The sequence below is a fragment of the Drosophila virilis genome, chromosome 5, assembly GCF_030788295.1.
Source record: "Drosophila virilis strain 15010-1051.87 chromosome 5, Dvir_AGI_RSII-ME, whole genome shotgun sequence".
Lineage (NCBI taxonomy): Eukaryota > Metazoa > Arthropoda > Insecta > Diptera > Drosophilidae > Drosophila > Drosophila virilis.
In genome coordinates this window covers 10,576,412-10,602,628 of record NC_091547.1, presented here as the reverse complement: position 1 = coordinate 10,602,628, position 26,217 = coordinate 10,576,412, and the positions used below count along the sequence as shown (strand labels likewise).

General features: G+C 37.9%; 2 protein-coding genes across 5 annotated transcripts in view; both read right to left on the bottom strand.

Annotated features, from left to right (window-relative positions):
- Window positions 1-26,217, bottom strand: part of Epac (Exchange protein directly activated by cAMP) — a 63,083-nt gene that overhangs the window by 13,486 nt on the left and 23,380 nt on the right. For 2 of the 4 annotated variants that reach the window (XM_015173698.3, XM_070209874.1), the window contains one exon: window positions 4,444-4,590. In XM_015173698.3, coding sequence (XP_015029184.1) covers window positions 4,444-4,590 — 147 coding nt within the window. Of the gene's footprint in view, window positions 1-4,443; window positions 4,591-8,852; window positions 9,061-9,431; window positions 9,625-26,217 lie in introns of those variants that run through there. The other 2 variants (XM_015173699.3, XM_070209875.1) reach the window with 2 other exon arrangements.
- Cyp6a2 (Cytochrome P450 6a2) lies at window positions 12,789-17,224 on the bottom strand. The gene is made up of 4 exons (XM_070210518.1): window positions 16,080-17,224; window positions 15,591-16,013; window positions 13,521-14,684; window positions 12,789-13,455 (listed from the first exon to the last, which is right to left on the bottom strand). Exons 1-4 carry the CDS (start codon window positions 17,179-17,181, stop codon window positions 13,037-13,039), a joined length of 3,108 nt encoding a protein of 1,035 aa, XP_070066619.1. The 5' UTR covers window positions 17,182-17,224; the 3' UTR covers window positions 12,789-13,036.

The following is a 26,217-nucleotide window of genomic DNA, read 5'->3' as shown; positions in this document are numbered from 1 at the left end:
CTGGCCATCGTCGTCGCCTTTGCCTTGGAAACAAAAGCATGCTTCGCTAATAATGCTCATGGAGGGCTGTCAATAAGTAGTACTATTCATTTGAGCCATATTGTCTGGCAGACGAAGCAAGCAATTTAATTCAAGGTCAATTTGATTCAAGTCTTTGTTTATGCGTTAACAGAGGAATACTGAATTTAATTATGGAAAATATGAGAAAAGCCATGCTCGAGTGCCCCAAATGCCCAAGTATTAAGTCGCTTTATTTATGAGTTTAATAATATTTGTACCCAAATGTTGCCATGAAATAAATTTCATGAAGGCTCTATACCAAAATTTTACTTAGAAGCGTGAAATATGGATGGAAAGGTGTTGCTGTATTGAATAAATTTTAAATGTAATATGTATTTATATATTTAATTTATTTGGATACATCTGGTTACCAAAGGTGGAAATAGAAGGTGCGGGGTTGCACTCACGAGTCGCCTTTGGCAAAGAGTCTTACATAGGATTTCACAATAAATTAATATTATTTCCGATTGGGCTAAACGAGTTTTTTAAATAAAATAAATGAGCACGTGTCTCACTTAAATAGTCAAATCCGCTGTCACTCGCGAAAAACAGGTGGAAAACTAAGTAAGAGTATTCAGCTGCGCGAAGTAGCAGCAGGGCTAGAAACTTTTCCGCAAGGTCCAAGTAAATGTAGCATAATTAAAGTACTGTCTATTTAATTGAAATTCATGCAACAAAGCAAAGCCAAGTGGAAGTCCTGCAATTGCCACTTGTCTGCCTGGTAAGAGATGGCCATTTGCTGCCCATTGAATATGCGCTAGCTGCAACATTTGAATGGTCGTTAAAGAGCTCGTGATTTGCGTGGCAAACACAATTATTTCCAGTTCACACGACATAGACACGCATACCTATACACATATGCACATACACACCTATACAAGTGACAGGTGGCAGGCGGTTGTCTGCGGAAATTAGACCCGGAATTTTGTGGCAGCGCAGCCTGAGACAAATTGCTATTCAAATATGAATTCCCGAATTAACTCATCTGCAATTTTGTATATAGGTTATTTTGCCTTGCAGTCATAAACTAGACTTCGATCTTAAAGGCATCTTCAAGGTGAAACTTTTAAAGAATATTTGAATTTAAATTGACATATTTTATGGGTCTTAATGCATTTCATAATACACAGCCTGCAGCTAGTATAACAAAAAAGCTGGCATACGTGTGGTATACGTAATGCACAGTCCATAAATAATAGAAAAGCGCAACGTTATTTGGCATGCCCCAGCTGCACAACATGCACCATTGCGTGCAACAGAATTGGACATGCGCTTTATTTATTTATTTATTTCTGTACGAGTGCAGGCACTACTGTAACTTAGAACTAGAAGTACACACACACATACAGAAAATGACACAATAATGTTGTAGCAAATGCCATTAAGGCGAAGTGCAGCAATGAGGCAGAAAAAAATATGTGAAACCCTGTTTGGGGAAATACATTAAAGAAAGACATAATTACTCGTAATTCCTTGTGTAATTCCTGTATATAACATTTAATTATTTAACTTTACTTGGGTAACTACTTGGCCGACCTCTCTACATAAAATGTGATTATTTAACAAAAATGTTAACTAAAGTTACTACTTAAGTAATTGCTTGGTTAATTCCTGTATAAGGAATTTAATTATTTCACCTAAAAAACTTGCAATTACTTGTGGGATTCCTGAGTATACAATGTAAATATTGCATCAAAATAACATACGTAATTGTAATTAAAAATGTAAATAACTAAAAGAATAGAAGGTTCTTTACATGATCGCTTTATTCAATTTAAAAGCAGAATGTTGTAGTTATTATAACAAAACAAAATTAAGTTTACATATTTAAAGCTTTCAAAACTTCATCAAGAAAAATGCCCTTTTGCTCTCTTCCTTTTAAACACATTTCTAACTGAGTATCATATCGTATAGCTGACATCTGAGGGTAAAAGTGTATTTAAGCTTCGACGCACCGATTTTCAATTTTCTAACTGATTTTTGCTATTTCTGCTGTGAAAGTAAATATTTGCGCGCAAATCAAACAATTGCCAGGCACTCGCAAGGCACAGCACATAGTACAACACACACACACACAGGCACACACGCACACGCACGAGCAGTTGAGTGTGAAAATTTGCAGTGACAACTCTTCGCGTAATATATTTTCAATTTAAACTGATTTCATCGCATTTACCAGGAGCTGCTGCTGCAGCAGCGATTGCAACATTTTATGGCACGCGCTGTGGGCGCTTAGCTTCATTGTTGCACATTGCGTATACGTAATATATGTTTGCCCTGCGTGCTGCAGATACTTTGTTATCTACCGTTACCCATCAGGCAGGTTACAGTGGCAAGTAGCAAGTGGCAAGTAACTACATATCTCTCTATGGGTTAGCCAATGTTGCCCCAATTTGAGGTTACTTTTCTCTTTATTTATTTTACTTGGTTTTTCTTTTCTATTTTTTTTTAACTCAAAAGGTAAATATGCATTCATTCATCTTGTGCGTGTGTGTGAGTGGGTGTGTGCGGTTGGTTTATACCTTTTGTGCGTGTTTCCATTCAAAGTGCGAGCACATTTTCCCTCAGGGGCAAGTTCACAACTGCGTATAGTGTGCCTGTGTGTGAGTGTGTGTGTGTGTGTCTCTGTGTGTGGTTAGCCCTAAAAAACGGAATCTTCTTTAAGCCGGCAACTATGCGTGTGTATGTGTATCTATCAAACGTTTGGTATTTTGTCATTTGGTTTGGAAAAGTTTGTTGCCGAATTTTGCAGATTTCATTACGGCTAGAATCTAATGCAAATCTAATGGTTACTGATTGCTAAAGATTAGTTTAGGATGAACCGCAACAGCTAGTTTCCAGAAGGTAAAATTGACATGCAATTCAATTAACTTTACCATCACCATTCAATATACTTAAGAGCGATCCATCATGGAAGTCGTATGTATACTTATCGACATTTGAATTTCTAATTAATTAGCTTGGATCCTTTCATGCTTATTGAAACCTGCAGCGCAATATTATTAATTAACATTAATGAATAATGCAAATCGATTAGCCTGCCAAAGACTTTAATTCAATTTTGGTAATTGCACAAGAAATATCGTAGAGCCCATAATAAATACCAAACAACAAGTTGGCCCACTTAAATGGTGGGCATATGTTGGTGTCCTGCGGGCTGATTTGGGCGGGTTACGTCGCCTGCCGGTCGCCTCATTAATTGTTAATTGAAATTTTAATTAAATATTTTGACAATGACGCAAATACCGCAAATGCTGGGCTCCAGTCAAGAAGACAAGAAGCCTCAGCTACAAATATTTAGCAGACAGCTGCTCATTAGCAAAGCTCGGCTGTGTATGTGTGTTTGTGTGGTTGTGGGCTTAGATGTGTGCATGTGTATGCGTGGGTGTGCTTTTAATGAGTGCTCGACAAATACTTAAGATAGGCATCAAAGACGTCGCCCTCAAAATTTTAAAGAGCAAATGACATTAGCTGATAATGCGCTACAATTTTAAAATAGGCTTAACTTAAGAAATAAAAGCACTAAAGCGTACTTTAAGCTTTAAGTGTTGCAAAACAGGTGGCAATTTTTGCTAGCAGTGTTTGAAACATATTTTTCGTATGATCTCACATTTTGATCTATGATTGCAGCATATATGAACTACTGTACATAACACCGATATCCTTGCATTACACATGGGCAATTGTTAGAGTAATTTGAAAATTTATTAGTCCTCTTTTATGGAAAAAGCTAACTTTAGGTATTACACAGACGATGGTAGTCTGCTGGCAATAGAAATAAAAAGCTATTTAATTGATTTAGCTTAAGCACCTTTAAACATAGAATTGTATTCGTTTGATTAGGTGACGATACCTACCTACTTAAACATTACATTTCCTTTTTGCAGAACACTTATTTCTACTGTTGTTTTTCTCATCTTTTATGAAAAAATCTCACTTTAGCTATTACACAACACAGTTTAGATATAAGGCTATTTGTTTGATCAAGTGGAAAAAACTTTCTTGAACTTTTTTTATCCTTATAACACAACACACATTTTTGCTGTTGTTCCTCTTGTAGCTATTACACAACACTGACATCGCTGATTTAAAGTAAAGATAAAAGGCTGTTCGTTTAGTTAAGTGAAGATAACTTTCTTCTTAAAATTTACTTTTGCGAATTGCGCAACACTAGTTTCTGCTGTTGCTTGAAGGATTAATTTGCCAAACATTGTCTCTCCACATTTCACAACACTGCTTTGCCACGCGCACGCAAATTTCGTTTTTCCCAGCTTAATTTAAGTGCCATTTTAAGCCCGTGTCATTACACAAAGCACTCAAAGTTGTTGTGTTATGAAATATGTATATAGCTACTTATGTATATGTGTGTGCGCTTCAGCTTACCTCCCAGATGAGTCGAAAATCCTGCTGTTCGACGCGCAGCAGCTCGCAGGTTGTCTTCGTCACGACGGTGCTGTCCCGTGGCAGGTCGTGTAGTATTGATTCGCCAAATGTGGCGCCCACGCCAAGATTACACAAAGTGACGGAGCTCTGCAATGAAGAAGATGTGGAAAAAGTAGGTGTTGAAAAAGAGGAGTGAGCCAAAGGGATGCTTTGTCAGGGGTAGAGGTTGTAGGCTACAAGTTAAAAGCTGCCCAAGTTTAGTTTGCAGCTGTAGATTAAACATTGTGCGGTAAACACAGCTGACTTAACCCAGCTCGGTTGAAATACCAGAGGGTGTCCTGTCCGTGTTTCGGTGTGTGTGTGTGCTAATTGCTCAATGTGCCACAATTTGTTTCAATGCTGCAATCTTGTGGCAGATTGTTAGCCAAACATTTGCTTACCAGCTGTAATCGCTTCATTGCACACAAGTTTTGCCAATAAATTCGCAACGGAAGCTGTCAAGTTCTAAACCGGAAATGTTGTGACAGCCAAAAAAAATGCAATTTCATTTTCGAAACCCCCCCAATCCAGCCCTGACGCACACAAACTACAATAACTAAGCGCCGCCTAACCGCAACATTGAAATGACATTTCATTTTCCAAGGCATCACATTTTCTGCATAGTTGCGCTGAATGCCCAGCACCTGGCTTGGAGTTGGGGCATATGCGACTATGTAATGAATTTTCTATCGAATTAAAATTTTTTTTGGTACGCTTATTGGAATATTTTTTAGGTGCCACGAGCTCAATTGTCTGTCACGAACATCTTTGAACACAATGTTCTTAAAATTTTTATTGATTTCATGATTTGTTTGAATATAGTTTTTATTGAATTGCATTAAAATTGTTTTCTACATTTCAAATTTCGTATAATACACCTCTTAGGTCTTGAACCATAGACTTTATTTACGTTAATACGCCTCTTAATATTGGCTTGGCAGATTATTATTTATTTTTACTTTTTCAAGAAATGTTTGCGAACAGATAGAAAAATAATACTTATTAAATTTCGGTGATTCAATAATAATTTTTTAGTATATCGCAGAATCCTTTAGAATTGGATTTAAATTTAGTTAGATTTATTAGAAACTGCTCATCGATCTCCTACCCGTTCCATGATTTCTCTTTTATGTGCCTCTTTAGTCTTGGACCATAAAAGACCTCAATCTACCCACATGGAAAACAACATCCGTATAATAAAATACTTATTTAAATTAGCGTGTACATTTTTTTTAAAGAAATATTTGAGATCTAAGAGAAATATTCAAAAAAGTTAATGAACCTTGTTGCGATTTATTATTGTTTAAAATTATGTTTTAATTAACGAGAGAATTCGTTTGGGCATTTGTTTGTTGCCTAATCTATATGTGATAGATTTGTAGATGGATTTGGTTGTGAAAAAAAAAAAATGGTATTTTAAAAATATAAGCAACTGAACTAATTTTTGCATTTGCTTGTTGTCTAATCTATATGCTGATAGATTAGCTTATCTAGAGTATTTTCTGGTGACATATTTTAAATAAAAAATGTTTGTGAGTCACAAAAAGGAACGCACATTTGCGGACTCCAAATCTTTAATATAAAACCCAAAGTATAATTAAAATTTGAAATTAGAATACTAGACAGTTAGATAGGGGTAGAGTGTATACAAATCTACAAACAGGTGTATACAAAATTAAAAAACCAAAAACAAATTTGTATTTTAACATGCTTTGTGGATTTTGAAACATTTGAATATTTTGCAGAGTAACATGTTGTCAGGCAAGGCTGATTAGTGAATTTTTATGGGATTGTTGCTAAGTTTGCATCTGCGGTTTGTGCTGTTTGTTTTCGCTGTTTGTTGCTGTTTGTTCTTACTTTCCCAAAAGACAACTTCTTGGCATCGCTCGAGGGCCCAGCCTCATTTCAGTGGGCTTAACTTGGCCCCCTCTCTCTCTCTCTCTCTCTCTTGGCCAACTGCTTGAAGCTGGGTACTGGGCGCTAGGTCTGAGGCAGCGCATGTAATTGGCTTAACAAGACTTACACACGACCGCAAAATTGTTAAACTCGCATTAGTCGGAGGCGTGTGTATTGGTGTGTGTGTGTGTTGTGCTTGAGTTTTCTTTACAGTTATTACACATGCAGTGGGTTTTGGCCGTGGTAGATGCCGCGACAGCAACAAATACTTAAGATCCGCTATAAAACATAATTTAATTATTTATGCGCTATGTAATTACAATTGTTGTTACTGTTATTGTTGTTGTTGTTATTATTATTGTTGTTTTTTATTGTTGTTGTTGTTGTTGGTCAAGTGCTGACTTGAATTTCACGCGTCCCATTTGAAAATTTAATTTACTTGACTTGATTTATGGCGACTTTTGTTTTTGACATTCCAAAAGTATTTTTCACTGCTTCTTCTCCTTTTTTTTTTAGCTCTTGGCCTGCTTTGTCGGCGTGAAACGCCATAAATTTTGATTGCTTTCTAATTGTTGTTGGCCAACAGTTTTTGGCCCAAAGAGATATTTCGCTAAATATTTAGATAAAGTCTGTGAATCGTTTACAGAATCGAGCTACACGCTGCGAACCGCAACATCGTAAAATTCGCATATTACTGGGAAATCAATTTAATTGATTTTTTAAATGTAGAAAAAAGAGAAAAGCACAAAAAACAGCCAAATGAATATTTGTTTATCCGAGTGAAAGAAATTGGATTTTATTGAATTACATAGAATAGTAGGGAACTGTGTTGATGAGCTTAATAATAATTATTTTAATGGTTTATAATTGTTAATGTTTGTGCTTGCGGTATTAACTTTGAGCTGTTTGTTTTGCCTAAATGTTTCAGTTTATTTTTTACTTTTGTTTTTAGTTTTTTATGTTGTACATACTATTTAATTTCCGTTTCTGTTTTGTGTTATGTTTTTTTTTCTTTTCAAAGGCTTGTGCTCAGTATATTAATTAAAGACTACATACCAAAGGTTTTCACAGAAGGGTGGGGTATGTATGTATATGTTTAATCAGCATTTAGAACTTATTTAGCTTATCTTAATGAATATATGGATCTTGATATATGGATCTGGATAAGATATTCTTATATTTTAAAATATTTGAGACAGGGTAACAGCTCGTTGATCATTCTCTCTTGTTTCAATACAATTTCTATCATTGCCATTCACTTTATTAAATTAATCTAAACATATTTAAAATATCTCAGATAGGGTATCTACTAGTTGAGCATTATCTCTTCTTTCACTACAATTCCTATCATTGGCAATTCATTTCCTCGTTTTGTTTCTTTTATCACAATTTCCCGCCGGCGCACAGCTCCTGAGCTTTTCGCTTGCATTGAGTAAATCCCATTGATAGTTGGGAATGGCTTATTGAGCCAAGCCGGTTCGTTTTCAATCGATGTTTGGTGTTCTTTGTTATGTTGGAGCTTAGACCATTGGCCATTGTGTGCATTTTAATTGGAATCTAATGGAAAGAAAGTGCTCATCATAAGCTAAAGGGCCTATAAAGGCTTTGTGGGATATATAACATTTTGCAACATTTTATTATGCAGGAGAAAAATGTTTATTATCGGCTTTTGTTCTTTTATACCTATATATATTTGTTCTTTTTAATAATGTTGCATAACGTAGAGCTCTATGAAAATACAATTACCTTTTCTATGTGTAATCATTTCCCCAAGGCAAATTGAACGACAGATTTAAACTCCATAATTAAGCTTAGAGTTAAATAAACATAACAAGACATAATATGCTCAAAGACAAATAAACTTGATTTGGAAAGGGCAAATTAATTAGGAATCAGAAGGCAGTCCATTGATAAAATTCCTAATATTTTCTGTACTAATCCTTAATAGGGAAACTGTAGGAGTTAAACAAGTTTTATTAACACTATTTATTTTAAGCCTTAAATTAATATTTGTTAAGCATTAAAGTTCCTTAAATATAGATATTAGTAATAAAAAAGGAGCTGCTCCTTTTCTCTTTCTTTTCTATCCAAAACAATGATTTGTTACCTTGATTTAGCTAAATATAAAAGTCTTGCAAATGGCATCCTTTACACACAGATAAATACCTTCTCCTGCAAGAACTTCGTGACACATAAAATCCACCTTCAAATGGATAAAAAATAATGTCACAGTCCATTGCAGAGTTGAACCATTGAGCACATGCCGCAATCAGACAAGGCTATCAAAGAAATATACTTATTTGTATCTCAATGTTTTCCATATGCTAACGATAGCACACGACAGCCACACACACAGACACACACACAGACAGTGTCGTACTCCAAACATAACTTGCATATTTATATCTGACTTAAGTGTGGGCACGTACTTTTTACATACTTTTCATACTCGTAAATGCAATGCAATGTTTTACCTTTGCATAATGTCGCGTTGATTGCTCCACATTATACGTACAACTGCGACGAAATAACATTTTTTACACGGCTGCTTTCTATTATTTGTTATGCTTTTTTTATGTGCAATATGCTTGTATTTGTGTGTAGATTTTATTTTATTTTTTTATTATTTTAGTTTTGCAACAAATTTTTCATTTGCTGGTTTATTTTTTTGTGTGTCAAATGCTGTAATAAATTTTTGAAATACGTAATCAAAATAATAGCATGCAAATGTGTTTGTTGTGTGTGCGTGTGTGTGTATTTTTGAATGAAATTCGCAAAACGTGTGCCACTGTTTACGGGCCGCAAACTATACAATATGAATTTGGCTAGTAGTTCTTTTTTCGGCTCGCTGATAAATGAGTTGCAAGCGTGCCCAGCGCCACAAAAAAAATATGTTCGTGGCTAACAACAACAACAACAACAACAACAATAACATCAACAATAACAGCAGCTATTGGCAACAACATTTGCATGCCACACATTTTGCACATGTAACTTTTTTGTGTAAGATATATATATTATTATTAAATCTTTTTGGCTTTTTTAGCGCGTACCACTTTCGATTTATGGCCATAATTGAATTGGCAGCTAGGCACGAAGTCTTAAATAAAACAAAAACAACAACAACAATAGAATTGAACAGCAACACGCGCTGCGAGATGTGCTTGGCAAGTTGTGCAACCGCGCGGTGTCGCGTCGTAAACTGAACTGAAGTTGGCAATTGGTGCCGTCACACGGCAGAGTTTAAATTAGCAGCACGACATAACAACAGCGGTGCCCAGGTGTGTGTATGAGTGTGAGAGTATGTGTGTGTGTGAGTGTGCGAGTGTCTTTGTGTGGCTCTCTTTATGCAACGCTGCTGACAGTTGCTGAAGTGTGGCAGCAACAAAGGCAGCCACCACTTGCTGTGGCGTGTCGCAAATTGGAGCAGCCACAGTCGCAGCCTCAATCAGGCATGCAAAATACGCGTATCTCATATCATGAATGCTCCCTGTTAGAAAAAAAAAAAAACAACGCAACTTGCAAACAAAGTTGTCAACAAAAATTTCAGCTCTGTTTGCTTTTGCTGGCCAGTTGCTGCCTCAGTTGTGCAGCTTTCACTGGCTCTTGCCGTGGCAGGTAGCAATATCAAAGCAAATGCAATTAATCCATTGACATACGCTTTCGTATCGCATGTGCCCCAAACCCCGGCTAACTGGCCAAATGCCTAGCTGCTGCTGCGCTTGAAGAACCCCACGCACACAACTGCAACACTTCCGTCTCCGGCAGCAACTGTTGCTGTCGGCTGCCTGCTGCTGCAATTGCAATTGCTGTTGTTGTCGGTGTAATGCACTTCCAACTAATATTGCGGCTGCCCTGTGGCCTCTGCCTCGGGCAATCGCAATGGTCTTGATTGTTGTTACTTGATGCAAAATCGAATATGAGATGTGCTTGAAGACAGGCTGCGTGCACTGTAAAAATATCAATTGAAGAAGCTTTCAGATTGAAATTCTAAAAATAGTTAATATACGTAAAAGCAGCTTTTTTTATATACTTTCGACTAAGTTTCGCGTCTCAAATTTGCAATAATTTTCCCAGCCTCTTTAAATTCTTTCTAAGTGCTCTTCTCTTGGAAGTTTCTTTTACATTTCTGGCTTTAGTCAATTGATTGTATAATTTATTAATTATTTATCATTTTTTTCATATTATTTAATAGTTTTTAATAGTCTTGACATCTAATTATTGGTGTTTCCCCCGAAATATTTAACAATGCAAAGTAATTAATATATTAATACATGCGATAGACAGCCAAAATGCCTTAACGATTTTCTCACAGTGCATTAATCAATGTGAACTGCAGCCGTTGACTCCCTCGGTAATGAAATCATTTGCTGCAACTGTGTAAATCCTAGAGTCAAAGTCTTCCTTTAATTAAGCAACTGTTTTTGGCATGCGACTTATTAAAGTTGGCCCGGCGAAGGTGTTTGTCAATGTTAAGGTTGAACAACCTGCCCTTCTCCCAGCTGCTGCTGCTCTTATTTGATTTATTTCTCATCTCGTTTTTCACTCCCTAAGTGGCAAGTGCTTTATGAGTTCAACAAAAAACAAAACAAAACAAAATCCAACAACAATCCATGCTTGAGACTAGTAATTAATTTGATTTTAGCCTGTTTCAGTGAAGGTGGAGCACAAAAAGCAGCTTTGCCAAAACAAGTCAATGACTGCTCACAATGAGTAAGCAGAGGCTAAAGCATTTCATGAGCCGAATTGCGTGTATCCATAAGATACTCGCAATCCACAGTCCACAGTCAAAAAATCTGCATAAGCAACGCGAAATTGTTTTACATTGAATTTTGTTGCACATAAATGGCATGTGCTCTGGCAATTTCTGCGTTTTATTCAGCCTATTAAATGCGGCGTTATTTAATAAATTATTAATTTGTTGTTATTTTTATTTATTTTTTGCTTTTCCGGTTGGGAATTTCTGTTGTTTTAATTGGGGTTAATGTTTTGTGGCTTGTATCTGTAATTTACATGATTATAAATTCAATATAACAAATTACAGCTCTTTTTATAAACCTTTATGGTTAAAAGTTTCTCTAAGTGGGTATTAATTATGTTGAAATATTGACATAGGTATGATAAAATATCAGCAAAGCTAAAAAAAATTTAATCTGTTGTCTTTAAAATAAATATATATATGGGGTAGGAAACCTATATTTTCTCAGTAAAACCCACCTTTAACGTTATGACCGAGCAGAGGCTATGCAAAAATCATTTAAATGATTAACGCGTGAATTTGAGCACCGCAAAACGTGTGAAACTATTTTTAATGACATTTTCTGTTGCGCCGTTAGAAAATGGCACAATTAATAGAATTTTTCCACGCCTTTAGATAGAGAAAAAGTCGTATGCAGTTCGCAGTTCTTTACACAGCCTCATTTTCCGCGAGTTGCATGTTGTGATGACATTAGATAAAAAAAAAAAAACTTTTTATCTTGTCATGCATAATTAAAATACAATTTTAATGTGTGTTACAAGAACTTTAAATAGTATGATTAATCTTACGCATACGCGACCTACATTTAAAGAAGCTTTTCATTAAGCCTCGTGCAAAGTGTTTGCCTTAAGGCTGTGAAAAAGTTCGCAGCCAAAGAAAATTTGTGCTACCTTCCCAAGAACTATTTTACATAGCCCACAAAAGCAAGTGCCCGACCTCAACTATGTAAATGCTGATGTATGTGCTTTGGGAGGATATTGATTGTAAGGAACTCGCCTGGTGCCTGGAATTTAATGCGATGAAAACTATGCACATGTGGGAGTCTTTTGGGTAGAGCAAGACTTATATATAAAATAGTTTGGCAGCTTCCCTTTAAATCATTCAGTGCCAATTCGAATGTAAATAACTAAAATAGTTGAAGCGTAAAACGCTGAACAGATAAACCGTCAAACGAAAAACTCTCTTTTTCTTTGGGAAAAGTTTTTTGCTCAAGCAGGAAAATAGAAAAAAAAAAATTATGGAATAAAAAAATGATTGAAAAGAAAAAGAAATTTGTATACAGCTTAAGTAAGCGAAACAGTGCTTAAAATAATAAAAGTTTTTCACTGACCATCGATATTTGTTAAGCATTGCACAATCTATAAGTACCATGCAAACCGGGCTCTTAGTAGTGCTGAGTTCTTCAAACTTTATACATCATGGGTAGGGATTAAAGAGCTTACCATAATTGTAGACTTAAATATAATTTTAAATAAATATAAATAAATGTTAGATAATTTTTAAAAAGTCCTAATTTTCTGATAAGGGCTGCAATCACAAAGACTATTATAAAACAGTTTGCTATCAGTTATCCACTTATCAAGTGGTATAAAGATAATTAAAGCAGGGAACAAAAATTATTTCTAGTAGTATGTTAAAATATATAAATATGTTGTTAAAGGCCGCACACATGGTATTCGCTGGTCCCGAGTCAAGTGTGCCTTTTCACGCTTTATTACTCTATTTAATTATATGTTTGTTAATAACATACCCATTCACGAAAGTACATACAAAGGCAAACATGTTTGCTAATCTCTGTTATTATATAAAATTCAGACTGCGTATTAGCCACACATGACGACATCGACAACAATTCAAGCATTTGAAAACACAGCACAGAGCTCGTTTACATATTTCCAGCTAAGCTGGCTCCACACGCATATAAATGCCGCCAATTGTACCCAACACAAACGATTTGGGATCATAGATGAGCGGAATATCAGTTTTGTCACACACCGAAAATTTGAAGTTCTTGATCAGCTGGGCCAGGCCAATGCGAGTTTGCATTTGACCAAAACGCATTCCCACACAATTTCGGGGACCATCGCCGAAGGGCAGCCACTCAACCGAGTCGCGAGCTGCCACTTGCTCGGCCGAGAAACGCTCCGGATCGAATTTCTCGGGATCGGGATAGAGGTCTTCATCCCGATGATAGGCAGCTGCAGGCAGTATGACCTGCGTGCCCTTCTCGATCACGTATTTTGGATGTCCAGGGACAACATAATCATTCAGGGCCTTGCGTTCGAGAAAAGGCACAATAGTATATAGACGGAGGGTTTCTATTGAAGCAAGTGCAGAGAGTAGTTAAAATTGCTTTCAACACTTGAGTTGCCTTTGAGCTCACCTGAAATAACCTGATCCAAGTATCGCATGGCTAAGATACTTTCATAGGTCAGTTTTCCGTCATGTTGCTGCAGAATAATATGAATGTCTTCCCTTAACCTGTCCTGAATATCGGTATGCTGGGCCAGCTCATATAGACAATAGCTCATGGTTGATGAAGAGGTCTCGAAGCCGGCCATATAGAAGACAAAGACTTGGGCAGCCAGCTCACCAACATCCAATCCTGTGACTACTTCGCCATTGTCCATTGTAAAGCTGCCCTTCTGCTTCAGTTCGATGAGCATCTCCATAAAGTCGTTCCGCTTGATGTTTTCCTTCTCCCTTAACGCTATTGTTTCCTGCACCAGTCCCATAAAGAACTCATGAACATCATCAGGTATCATGCGCATTCGCAGTTTGCGCGCCAAATTCGGAAAACTGAACTGGAAGGCCGTCAGCAACGGACCGTGTCGCAACTCGACGAGTGCTTTACGTGCCATTTTACGGAAGTCGGTTTCGGGAGTTCGCAGGGTGTTGCACTCAATTCCGAAGGCACATGTGCCTATGACATCGGTTGTGAAGCGAGCCATCAGATCTTTGATTTCGATGATAGCGCCTCCCGATTTGGCTGGGACTTCCTCCTGCAGCACTTTGACGAATTCCTCAGACACTTTGATGACAGACGGGAACATGAATTTCATCTTGCCCGAAGTAAAAGTGGGTGAAAGCTTCTGTCGCATCTCCCTCCAACGTTTGCCATCCAAATTGAAGAGATGACCAGTGAGTGGGTCGTCGCGTTCATTGTGGAACTGTCCACGATCGGCGAAGTTCGTGAAATCCTTAATCAAAACATTCTTTGCCAGTTTAATATTCATAATGAATGCGCTACGCCTTTGAAGAAAGTTGAAGCCCACAAACGGGTGGCCCGTCTTTCGAAATTTGTTGTAATACTCCACCACAATATCGTTGATTACACGATTTTTTCTAAATCCAACCAGATTTCCATAGAGCGGATGCGGTGCATCTTGGGGTATTCCGCGGTTCTTCCAATAGTTCATGTTGTGGTGCAAAAAATATGCAACCAAAGCTGATAAACCGGTCAGCAAATATATTAGAAACAACAACATTTTGTGTTCAGCTCTCAACGGCTTCTGGTCAAACACTGAGCGCAGTCGAGCCAATCCGCCTGTATTTTATTCTCTTTCTGGCTTAATGTTCACTACGATATCTGTTTGTGAATATATTAATCCGCAAAAGTGTGGCAGTGTAGGCAGATAGCAGGGCATCTGTCTGGGAAATGCATTTCTTTCTTTCCATTTCTTCCAGATGCTTGATATCAAAGAGTCGCAGATCATTTCATGCTAAAATCTTCCTTATGTTTACTTTGCAAATATTTGTTTTGAGTTTTGCTGACGAATTTAACTAAAGAGAAAACCGGATTGGAGAGCCGATTTGTTTGGCGCACATAAAACGCCAATTTGTGTCTACATTTTGAAGAAACAATGCCCCTCAATTCCACTCGATCAAAAATGCTAAACAATATATTTGATTTTTCAAGATTTTGTATCGAAAAAATTACAAGGAAATCGCAAAATATTACTAAAAAAATGGTTCGTTTATTAATTTATCATGAAATAATCTTTGAATAATTTCAAACTATAACAAAAAAAAAAACGCTTCAAAATCAACTAAATGTAATTGTCAGACTGAGACTTAAAATGCATGTTGCATGCAAGCACATAAATGTATATACCATTGCTAAAAAATTTTAGAGGGTATATGAACATATACAGAAACGTGTTTTTTTCAAAGTTGAGTTACCCATTATGTAGCTGAATAAAAAAAATAGATCAATGCATACTATGCTTAGTTTTAGCACTTAATTCAGAATTTAATTTTGTTTCTATATTTTGAAACGTTATAAATAGAATTAGCTAATAAAAATTAAAACACGTTTAACGGGTAGGCTTAATTCTTGTTTATGTGTATGTACATTTAACAAATGAGTGTATGCAATTATACAAGCTCCAACAAATATGACCGCATCGTCACAACTCATACGAAAACAACATTGCTTGATTTTTTGTTTTTCAATTCTGAACACGTTCCACACGCAGATAAATGCCGCCGATTGTGCCCAAAACAAACGATTTGGGATCATAGATGAGGGGAATATCTGTTTTGTCACACACCGAAAATTTGAAGTTCCTAATCAGCTGGGCCAGGCCAATGCGAGTTTGCATTTGACCAAAACGCATTCCCACACAATTTCGGGGACCATCGCCGAAGGGCAGCCACTCAACCGAGTCGCGAGCTGCCACTTGCTCGGCCGAGAAACGCTCCGGATCGAATTTCTCGGGATCTGGATACAAATCTTCGTCCCTATGATAGGCAGCAGCAGGTATTATAACCTGTGTGCCCTTCTCTATAGCATACTTGGGATGGCCGGGTACAACATAATCATTCAGAGCCTTGCGCTCGAGGAAAGGCACAATAGTGTACAGGCGGAGAGTTTCTGTTGAGGTAGAAGTTCAAGATAGTTTAGAAGCCCATGAACTCCGGTTTTCTTTTTCGAGCTCACCTGAAATAATTTGATCCAAGTATCGCATGGCTTTAATGCTTTCGTAGGTCAGTTTTCCATCATGTTGTTGCAGAACATCTTTAATATCTTCTCTTAGCTTATCCTGAATTTCGGTATGCTGGGCCAGCTCATATAGACTATAGGTCATGGTTGATGAGGAGGTCTCAAAGCCCGCCAAATAGAAGACAAAGACTTGGGCAGCCAGCTCACCAACATCCAATCCTGTGACTATTTCGCCATTATCCATTGTAAAGCTGCCCTTCTGCTTCAGCTCGATGAGCATCTCCATGAAGTCGTTTCGTTTGATATTTTCCTTCTCCCTTAACGCTATTGTCTCCTGAACCAATCCCATAAAGAACTGGTGAACGTCTTCAGGAATCATGCGCATCCGCAGTTTGCGTGCCAAATTGGGAAAACTGAAGCTAAATGCGGTTAGGAAAATTCCATGTCGCATCTCAGTGAAGGACTTTTGTCCCATTTTTCGGAAGTCAGTTACGGGAGTGCGCAGGGTGTTGCACTCAATTCCAAAGGCACATGTGCCTATGACATCGGTTGTGAAGCGAGCCATCAGATCTTTGATTTCGATGATAGCGCCTCCCGATTTGGCTGGGACTTCCTCCTGCAGAACTTTGACGAATTCCTCAGACACTTTGATGACAGACGGGAACATGAATTTCATCTTGCCCGAAGTAAAAGTGGGTGAGAGCTTCTGTCGCATCTCCCTCCAACGTTTGCCATCCAAATTGAAAAGATGCCCAGTGAGTGGGTCGTCGCGTTCATTGTGGAACTGTCCACGATCGGCGAAGTTCGTGAAATCCTTAATCAAAATATTCTTTGCCAGTTTGATATCCATAATAAATGCGCTCTGCCTTTGAATAAAGCTAAAACCCACAAATGGATGACCCGTCTTTCGGAATTTGTTGTAGTACTCGTTCAAAGCATTATGTATTATGCGATTCTTTCTGAATCCGACCAAATTTCCATAGAACGGATGCGGGGGCTCTTGAGGTATTCCCCGGCTCTTCCAGAAATTCATGTTGCGGTGCAGCATATACACCACCAAAGCTGATATCGCGATCAGCAAATAAATTAGAAATAACATTTTGCGATTTGTTCCTTGCGACTCTTCGAAAGACACTGAGCTTCGTCGGGACAACCACTGGCCATTTTATTCACTAATTTTGTTGGTCTGACTGCGCATTATTAGTTAGTTAATGTATATATCAGCATGAGTCAGCAGTTTTTTGGCTGTTCATGTTTACACTGAGAGTTTTGTATTTTGAGAGAGCGCCTTGCCGTGGAAACGAGCTTGATAAGTGTTATCTGAGAGCCAGCCGGTCGTAGACTTACGCTGAGAGTCATACTGACTGGACAGGCAGCGTGTGTCGCGAATGCTCGCGATTGCCGTAGTTATCAGGGGAACCGGTCTCTCATATGCGTTGTGTTTGACAATAGAAACCTAGAGCAAGCACTCCGCAGGTTGCTCCATTAAAATTCTTCTCATGCTACCTTGTGACATGCTAAGCGACACCTTCACATTGTCATCCAGATGGATTCGCGAAGTTCATAGCAATATAAAAGCTAAACCGATTTTAAAACAGAATAGCACTTGGATAATAGTTTGACTTTGGTGATTATAAAGCCTCTCAACACTTTAGTTAGGTAATATTAATGTAATGTTAAGGTGTATTTATGTATAATTTGTTGAAATATCAAATATATTTCCATTTTGCGTTTGGCTTGTTTATATATAAGTAAGTTTACAATTGGAATTAATCTTGTTCTAATAGGCACAGATCGTTATTCTCACCTTAAGCCACTTATAATGTAACCAAGCTCTTAGAATGTAAATCTTAAGATAAATGTTATTATTTGATGGCAGCTAAGTGTTTATAAGTTCTCTTTTGTTAAGTTCTGCGTTTAACTGTCTGAAGTGCTTACTTGAGTTCACTTTCAAAGTAAACGCAATTATTGGCACTATACGACGCTTTAAGCTGCTCTTGCAGCACATTTCTCTCTCTCTCTGTATGTGTGTGTGTATATTTGTGTGTGTCCTTTTGCTGTCCGTTATGTCCAGTCCTTGCGGCCCTCAACTGACAGCAACAGGCGCGCTCGGTGTGTGCGGCTTAAACCCTGCAATCGCACTACCAACAAATATTTTCCCGTTGACGTTTATTTAATTATGTGTGCTGCATTTTATTTTGCGCAGCTTTTCAAAGGGATTTTCATAGGAGGTACGTGTGAAAACTGCTCAATTATAAATGTCATTTAAGGGGTCTTTCAATTTAACAGCTGACCCAGCCTGTCCAGCTCAGGCTTAAGTTGTTCACTCACATATTTTGTCAAGCCTTTTGCAACAGTCTTTAAGCTGACCTTCAGCTGTCAGCCAGACGCCCCACTTCTGAGCCATTTCCACTGACAAATCATGTGAATTTGCAGCAAAGCCCAACAAAGGGAATAAAAACACAACTCAGCCAAGCACAAGAAGGCGACGGACGCGCTTCGTCTTAGCCATAGCCATAATGAATGCATGATCTGAAACAAAAAGAATACATTCTTTATGAAGCAGGGCGAACAGTCGGGGGCCCAGCTCGACTGCACTTATGCGCTAAATAAAAATGCAAATCTAAATGTAACATAAGAGCTGCACTATACGAGTATATAAATGCGTGCAAAAACCAGGCGGTCACAAAAGAAAACCTCGAGAAATGCATAAAAAAAATAAAAAAAAATTCTTAAGTGGAGAGTGCTCGAGTGGAAGCTACCCTGTTGCTCAGTCTTAAGAAAAGTTTGATCACTATAAATAAGATTTGTTGAGATAATCTATTTGAGATCCTTAATTTGTTTTTTTATAAATAAAATTAAGAAACTGTTGTGATTATACTGCGGTCGCTCTGATAAGTTAAAGGTTCATAGATTCAATCCACCCAAACATATGGGAAGATGGTCGAAATTCATGTCAAAATATTACCCCAAGTTTCGTATATAGACACGTATATATTTCCCACCCCCATAACTGGGTCAAATCTTATCAGATTTTCACGAGGTTTGGATTTTTGATGATGGTTCGTCCTCTAGATCAATCTGGCATTCAAACCTGAATACATATTTTTTGGTCGAAATTCATGTCAAAATCTTACCCCAATCTTCGTATATAGACATGGCCCTATATTTCCCACCCCCATAACTGGGTCAAATCTTATCAGATTTTTACGAGGTTTGGATTTTTGTTAATGGTTCTCTCTCTAGATCAATCTGGCATTCAAACCTGAATACATATTTTTTGGTCGGAATTCATGTCAAAATCCTGCCCCAAGTTTAGTATATAATCATGGTCCAAAATTTCCCACCCCCATAACTGGGTCAAATCTCATCCGATTTTCACGAGGTTTGGATTTTTGTTAATGGTTCGCTCTCTAGATAAATCTGGCATTCAAACCTGAATACATATTTTTTGGTCGAAATTCATGTCAAAATCTTACCCCAAGTATCGTATATAGACATGGTCCAAAATTTCCCATCGTCATAACTGGGTCAAATCTTATCAGATTTTCACGTGGTTTGGATTTTTGTTGATGGTTCGCCCTCTAGATCAATCTGGCATTCAAATCTGAATACATATTTTTTGGTCGAAATTCATGTCAAAATCCTGCCCCAAGTTTAGTATATAGACATTCCCCTATATTTCCCACCCCCATAACTGGGTCAAATCTCATCCGATTTTCACGAGGTTTGGATTTTTGTTAATGGTTCGCCCTCTAGATAAATCTGGCATTCAAACCTGAATACATATTTTTTGGTCGAAATTCATGTCAAAATCTTACCCCAAGCTTCGTATATAGACATGCCCCTATATTTCCCACCCCCATAACTGGGTCAAATCTCATCCGATTTTCACGAGGTTTGGATTTTTGTTAATGTTTCGCCCTCTAGATAAATCTGGCATTCAAACCTGATTACATATTTTTTGGTCGAAATTCATGTCAAAATCTTACCCCAAGCTTCGAAATTCATGTCAAAATCTTACCCTTATATAGACATGGTATACTTACTACTTATATAGACATGGTCCAAAATTTCCCACCCCCATAACTGGGTCAAATCTTATCAGATTTTCACGAGGTTTGGATTTTTGTTGATGGTTCGCCCTCTAAATCAATCTGGCATTCAAATCTGAATACATATTTTTTGCTCGAAATTCATGTCAAAATCTGACCCCAAGTTTAGTATATAGACATGGTCCAAAATTTCCCACCCCCATAACTGGGTCAAATCTTATCCGATTTTCACGTGGCTTGGATTTTTGTTAATGGTTCGCCCTCTAAATCAATCTGGCATTCAAACCTGAATACATATTTTTTGGTCGAAATTCATGTCAAAATCTTACCCCAAGCTTCGTATATAGACATGCCCCTATATTTCCCACCCCCATAACTGGGTCAAATCTCATCCGATTTTCACGAGGTTTGGATTTTTGATGATGGTTCGCCATCTAGATCAATCTGGCATTCAAACCTGAATACATATTTTTTGGTCGAAATTCATGTCAAAATCTCACCCCAAGTATCGTATATAGAGGTAGCCCAACATTTCCTACCCCTATAACTGGGTCAAATCTTATCAGATTTTCACGAGGTTTGGATTTTTGATGATGGTTCGCCATCTAGATCAATCTGGCATTCAAACCTGAATACATATTTTTTGGTCGAAATTCATGTCAAAATCTTACCCCAAGTATCGTATATAGAGGTAGCCCAACATTTCCTACCCCTATAACTGGGTCAAATCTTATCAGATTTTCACGAGGTTTGGATTTTTGTTAATGGTTCGCCCTCTAGATCAATCTGGCATTCAAATCTGAATACATATTTTTTGGTCGAAATTCATGTCAAAATCTTACCCCAAGCTTCGTATATAGACATGCCCCTATATTTCCCACCCCATAACTGGGTCAAATCTCATCCGATTTTCACGAGGTTTGGATTTTTGATGATGGTTCGCTCTCTAGATAAATCTGGCATTCAAACCTGAATACATATTTTTTGGTCGAAATTCATGTCAAAATCTTACCCCAAGTATCGTATATAGACATGGTCCAAAATTTCCCATCGTCATAACTGGGTCAAATCTTATCAGATTTTCACGAGGTTTGGATTTTTGTTAATGGTTCGCCCTCTAGATAAATCTGGCATTCAAACCTGAATACATATTTTTTGGTCGAAATTCATGTCAAAATCTTACCCCAAGCTTCGTATATAGACATGCCCCTATATTTCCCACCCCCATAACTGGGTCAAATCTCATCCGATTTTCACGAGGTTTGGATTTTTGTTAATGGTTCGCTCTCTAGATAAATCTGGCATTCAAACCTGAATACATATTTTTTGGTCGAAATTCATGTCAAAATCTTACCCCAAGTATCGTATATAGACATGGTCCAAAATTTCCCATCGTCATAACTGGGTCAAATCTTATCAGATTTTCACGTGGTTTGGATTTTTGTTGATGGTTCGCCCTCTAGATCAATCTGGCATTCAAACCTGATTACATATTTTTTGGTCGAAATTCATGTCAAAATCTTACCCCAAGCTTCGAAATTCATGTCAAAATCTTACCCTTATATAGACATGGTATACTTACTACTTATATAGACATGGTCCAAAATTTCCCACCCCCATAACTGGGTCAAATCTTATCAGATTTTCACGAGGTTTGGATTTTTGTTGATGGTTCGCCCTCTAAATCAATCTGGCATTCAAATCTGAATACATATTTTTTGCTCGAAATTCATGTCAAAATCTGACCCCAAGTTTAGTATATAGACATGGTCCAAAATTTCCCACCCCCATAACTGGGTCAAATCTTATCCGATTTTCACGTGGCTTGGATTTTTGTTAATGGTTCGCCCTCTAAATCAATCTGGCATTCAAACCTGAATACATATTTTTTGGTCGAAATTCATGTCAAAATCTTACCCCAAGCTTCGTATATAGACATGCCCCTATATTTCCCACCCCCATAACTGGGTCAAATCTCATCCGATTTTCACGAGGTTTGGATTTTTGATGATGGTTCGCCATCTAGATCAATCTGGCATTCAAACCTGAATACATATTTTTTGGTCGAAATTCATGTCAAAATCTCACCCCAAGTATCGTATATAGAGGTAGCCCAACATTTCCTACCCCTATAACTGGGTCAAATCTTATCAGATTTTCAGGAGGTTTGAATTTTTGTTAATGGTTCGCCCTCTAGATCAATCTGGCATTCAAATCTGAATACATATTTTTTGGTCGAAATTCATGTCAAAATCTTACCCCAAGCTTCGTATATAGACATGCCCCTATATTTCCCACCCCATAACTGGGTCAAATCTCATCCGATTTTCACGAGGTTTGGATTTTTGATGATGGTTCGCTCTCTAGATAAATCTGGCATTCAAACCTGAATACATATTTTTTGGTCGAAATTCATGTCAAAATCTTACCCCAAGTATCGTATATAGACATGGTCCAAAATTTCCCATCGTCATAACTGGGTCAAATCTTATCAGATTTTCACGAGGTTTGGATTTTTGTTAATGGTTCGCCCTCTAGATAAATCTGGCATTCAAACCTGAATACATATTTTTTGGTCGAAATTCATGTCAAAATCTTACCCCAAGCTTCGTATATAGACATGCCCCTATATTTCCCACCCCCATAACTGGGTCAAATCTCATCCGATTTTCACGAGGTTTGGATTTTTGTTAATGGTTCGCTCTCTAGATAAATCTGGCATTCAAACCTAAATACATATTTTTTGGTCGAAATTCATGTCAAAATCTTACCCCAAGCTTCGTATATACACATGCCCCTATATTTCCCACCCCCATAACTGGGTCAAATCTCATCCGATTTTCACGAGGTTTGGATTTTTGTTAATGGTTCGCTCTCTAGATAAATCTGGCATTCAAACCTGAATACATATTTTTTGGTCGAAATTCATGTCAAAATCTTACCCTTATATAGACATGGTATACTTACTACTTATATAGACATGGTCCAAAATTTCCCACCCCCATAACTGGGTCAAATCTTATCCGATTTTCACGTGGCTTGGATTTTTGTTAATGGCTCGCCCTCTAGATCAATCTGGCATTGAAACCTCAATACATATTTTTTGGTCGAAATTCATGTCAAAATCTGACCCCAAGCTTCGTATATAGACATGCCCCTATATTTCCCACCCCCATAACTGGGTCAAATCTCATCCGATTTTCACGAGGTTTGGATTTTTGTTAATGTTTCGCCCTCTAGATAAATCTGGCATTCAAACCTGATTACATATTTTTTGGTCGAAATTCATGTCAAAATCTTACCCCAAGCTTCGTATATAGACATGCCCCTATATTTCCCACCCCCATAACTGGGTCAAATCTCATCCGATTTTCACGAGGTTTGGATTTTTGTTAATGGTTCGCTCTCTAGATAAATCTGGCATTCAAACCTAAATACATATTTTTTGGTCGAAATTCATGTCAAAATCTTACCCCAAGCTTCGTATATACACATGCCCCTATATTTCCCACCCCCATAACTGGGTCAAATCTCATCCGATTTTCACGAGGTTTGGATTTTTGTTAATGGTTCGCTCTCTAGATAAATCTGGCATTCAAACCTGAATACATATTTTTTGGTCGAAATTCATGTCAAAATCTTACCCTTATATAGACATGGTATACTTACTACTTATATAGACATGGTCCAAAATTTCCCACCCCCATAACTGGGTCAAATCTTATCCGATTTTCACGTGGCTTGGATTTTTGTTAATGGCTCGCCCTCTAGATCAATCTGGCATTGAAACCTCAATACATATTTTTTGGTCGAAATTCATGTCAAAATCTGACCCCAAGCTTCGTATATAGACATGCCCCTATATTTCCCACCCCCATAACTGGGTCAAATCTCATCCGATTTTCACGAGGTTTGGATTTTTGTTAATGTTTCGCCCTCTAGATAAATCTGGCATTCAAACCTGATTACATATTTTTTGGTCGAAATTCATGTCAAAATCTTACCCCAAGCTTCGTATATAGACATGCCCCTATATTTCCCACCCCCATAACTGGGTCAAATCTCATCCGATTTTCACGAGGTTTGGATTTTTGTTAATGGTTCGCTCTCTAGATAAATCTGGCATTCAAACCTGAATACATATTTTTTGGTCGAAATTCATGTCAAAATCTTACCCTTATATAGACATGGTATACTTACTACTTATATAGACATGGTCCAAAATTTCCCACCCCCATAACTGGGTCAAATCTTATCCGATTTTCACGTGGCTTGGATTTTTGTTAATGGCTCGCCCTCTAGATCAATCTGGCATTCAAACCTGAATACATATTTTTTGGTCGAAATTCATGTCAAAATCTGACCCCAAGCTTCGTATATAGACATGCCCCTATATTTCCCACCCCCATAACTGGGTCAAATCTCATCCGATTTTCACGAGGTTTGGATTTTTGATGATGGTTCGCCCTCTAGATCAATCTGGCATTCAAACCTGAATACATATTTTTTGGTCGAAATTCATGTCAAAATCCTGCCCCAAGCTTCGTATATAGGCATGGCCCTATATTTCCCACCCCCATAACTCGGTCAAATCTCATCAGATTTTCACGAGGTTTGGATTTTTAATTATGGTTCGCCCTCTAGATCAATCTGGCATTCAAACCTGAATACATATTTTTAGGTCGAAATTCATGTCAAAATCTTACCCCAAGTTTCGTATATAGACATGGCCCAAAATTTCCCATCGCCATAACTGGGTCAAATCTTATCAGATTTTTACGAGGTTTGGATTTTTGATGATGGTTCGCCCTCTAGATCAATCTGGCATTCAAACCTGAATACATATTTTTTGGTCGAAATTCATGTCAAAATCTTACCCCATGTTTCGTATATAGACATGGCCCTATATTTCCCACCCCCATAACTGGGTCAAATCTTATCAGATTTTCACGAGGTTTGGATTTTTGTTAATGGTTCGCCCTCTAGATCAATCTGGCATTCAAATCTGAATACATATTTTTTCCTCGAAATTCATGTCAAAATCCTGCCCCAAGTTTAGTATATAGACATGGCCCAAAATTTCCCACCTTCATAACCGGGCCAAATCTGATCAGATTTTCACGAGGTTTGGTTTGTTCCCAATTATCAATTTTTAGTAGATACAGGGTATACAAATAAGCGGCATCTGTAGCTACGTCTGCATTTGCATCTGCGTATCTGAATCTTTAACTGCAACTGCTGCCGCTGCTGATGTTTTTGTTCATGTTGTTGTTTCTGTTGTTGTTATTCATGTCAGACAGGCGCGCAGCTGATTTGATGCTGTCGTCTTTTGTTGTTGACTTAGTTGCTGCCAAGGTGACAGCAAACAGACAAACAATTGCTTCCAACTATTCTTCAAGTCAGAGCCAGAGCTAGAGCGGCAGCTAGAGCTGCGGCTCGCCCCTTCCTGCCAGCGCCCAGTGCTAGAGCTGAGCTGCGTTGCTAATTACGCCAGCGCAGGCTCCAGCATCTTGTGGATGCATGTAAACAGGCGGCTAATTGTTTGAACAGCTGGGAGGGGGTGAAGAGCGGAGCTGAGACTGTTGAAGGTGTTAAGCCCGCTGCGAAGACAGCTCTTTTAAATGCAAATGCCAGAAAAAGGGTCCAACATCTTAGCCTTAGCCAATTCAAGGTGTGTGTGCTGTGACTGACAGTCTCTCTGTCTCTCTCTCTCTCTCACTCTCTCTGTCTCTCAGTAGCATTCTGTTTGTCGCTCTTTGTTGCATAAATTAGTTTTGTTTGTATCTGCCAGCTATCCCCCGAAGCAGTCACTTTAAACAAATTGTGAATTGTGAATGGGGAGTAGTGCGCATTTCCTGTATGCTTTGAGTTGTGTGTGCGTGTGTGCTGACAAAACGACGTGGCAGCATCTAGACAGTGCCACATTATGTAAATTTCAAAGCAAAATCATAATAAGAAATCCGCATCATGTAAGAAGAACTGATTACCCATTTCGACTGCCAAGCATGCTCAAAAGGCAAAGGCTCAAGAGCAGGGCTATAGCTTTTTACGACTATATATAAATACACACACAAACACAC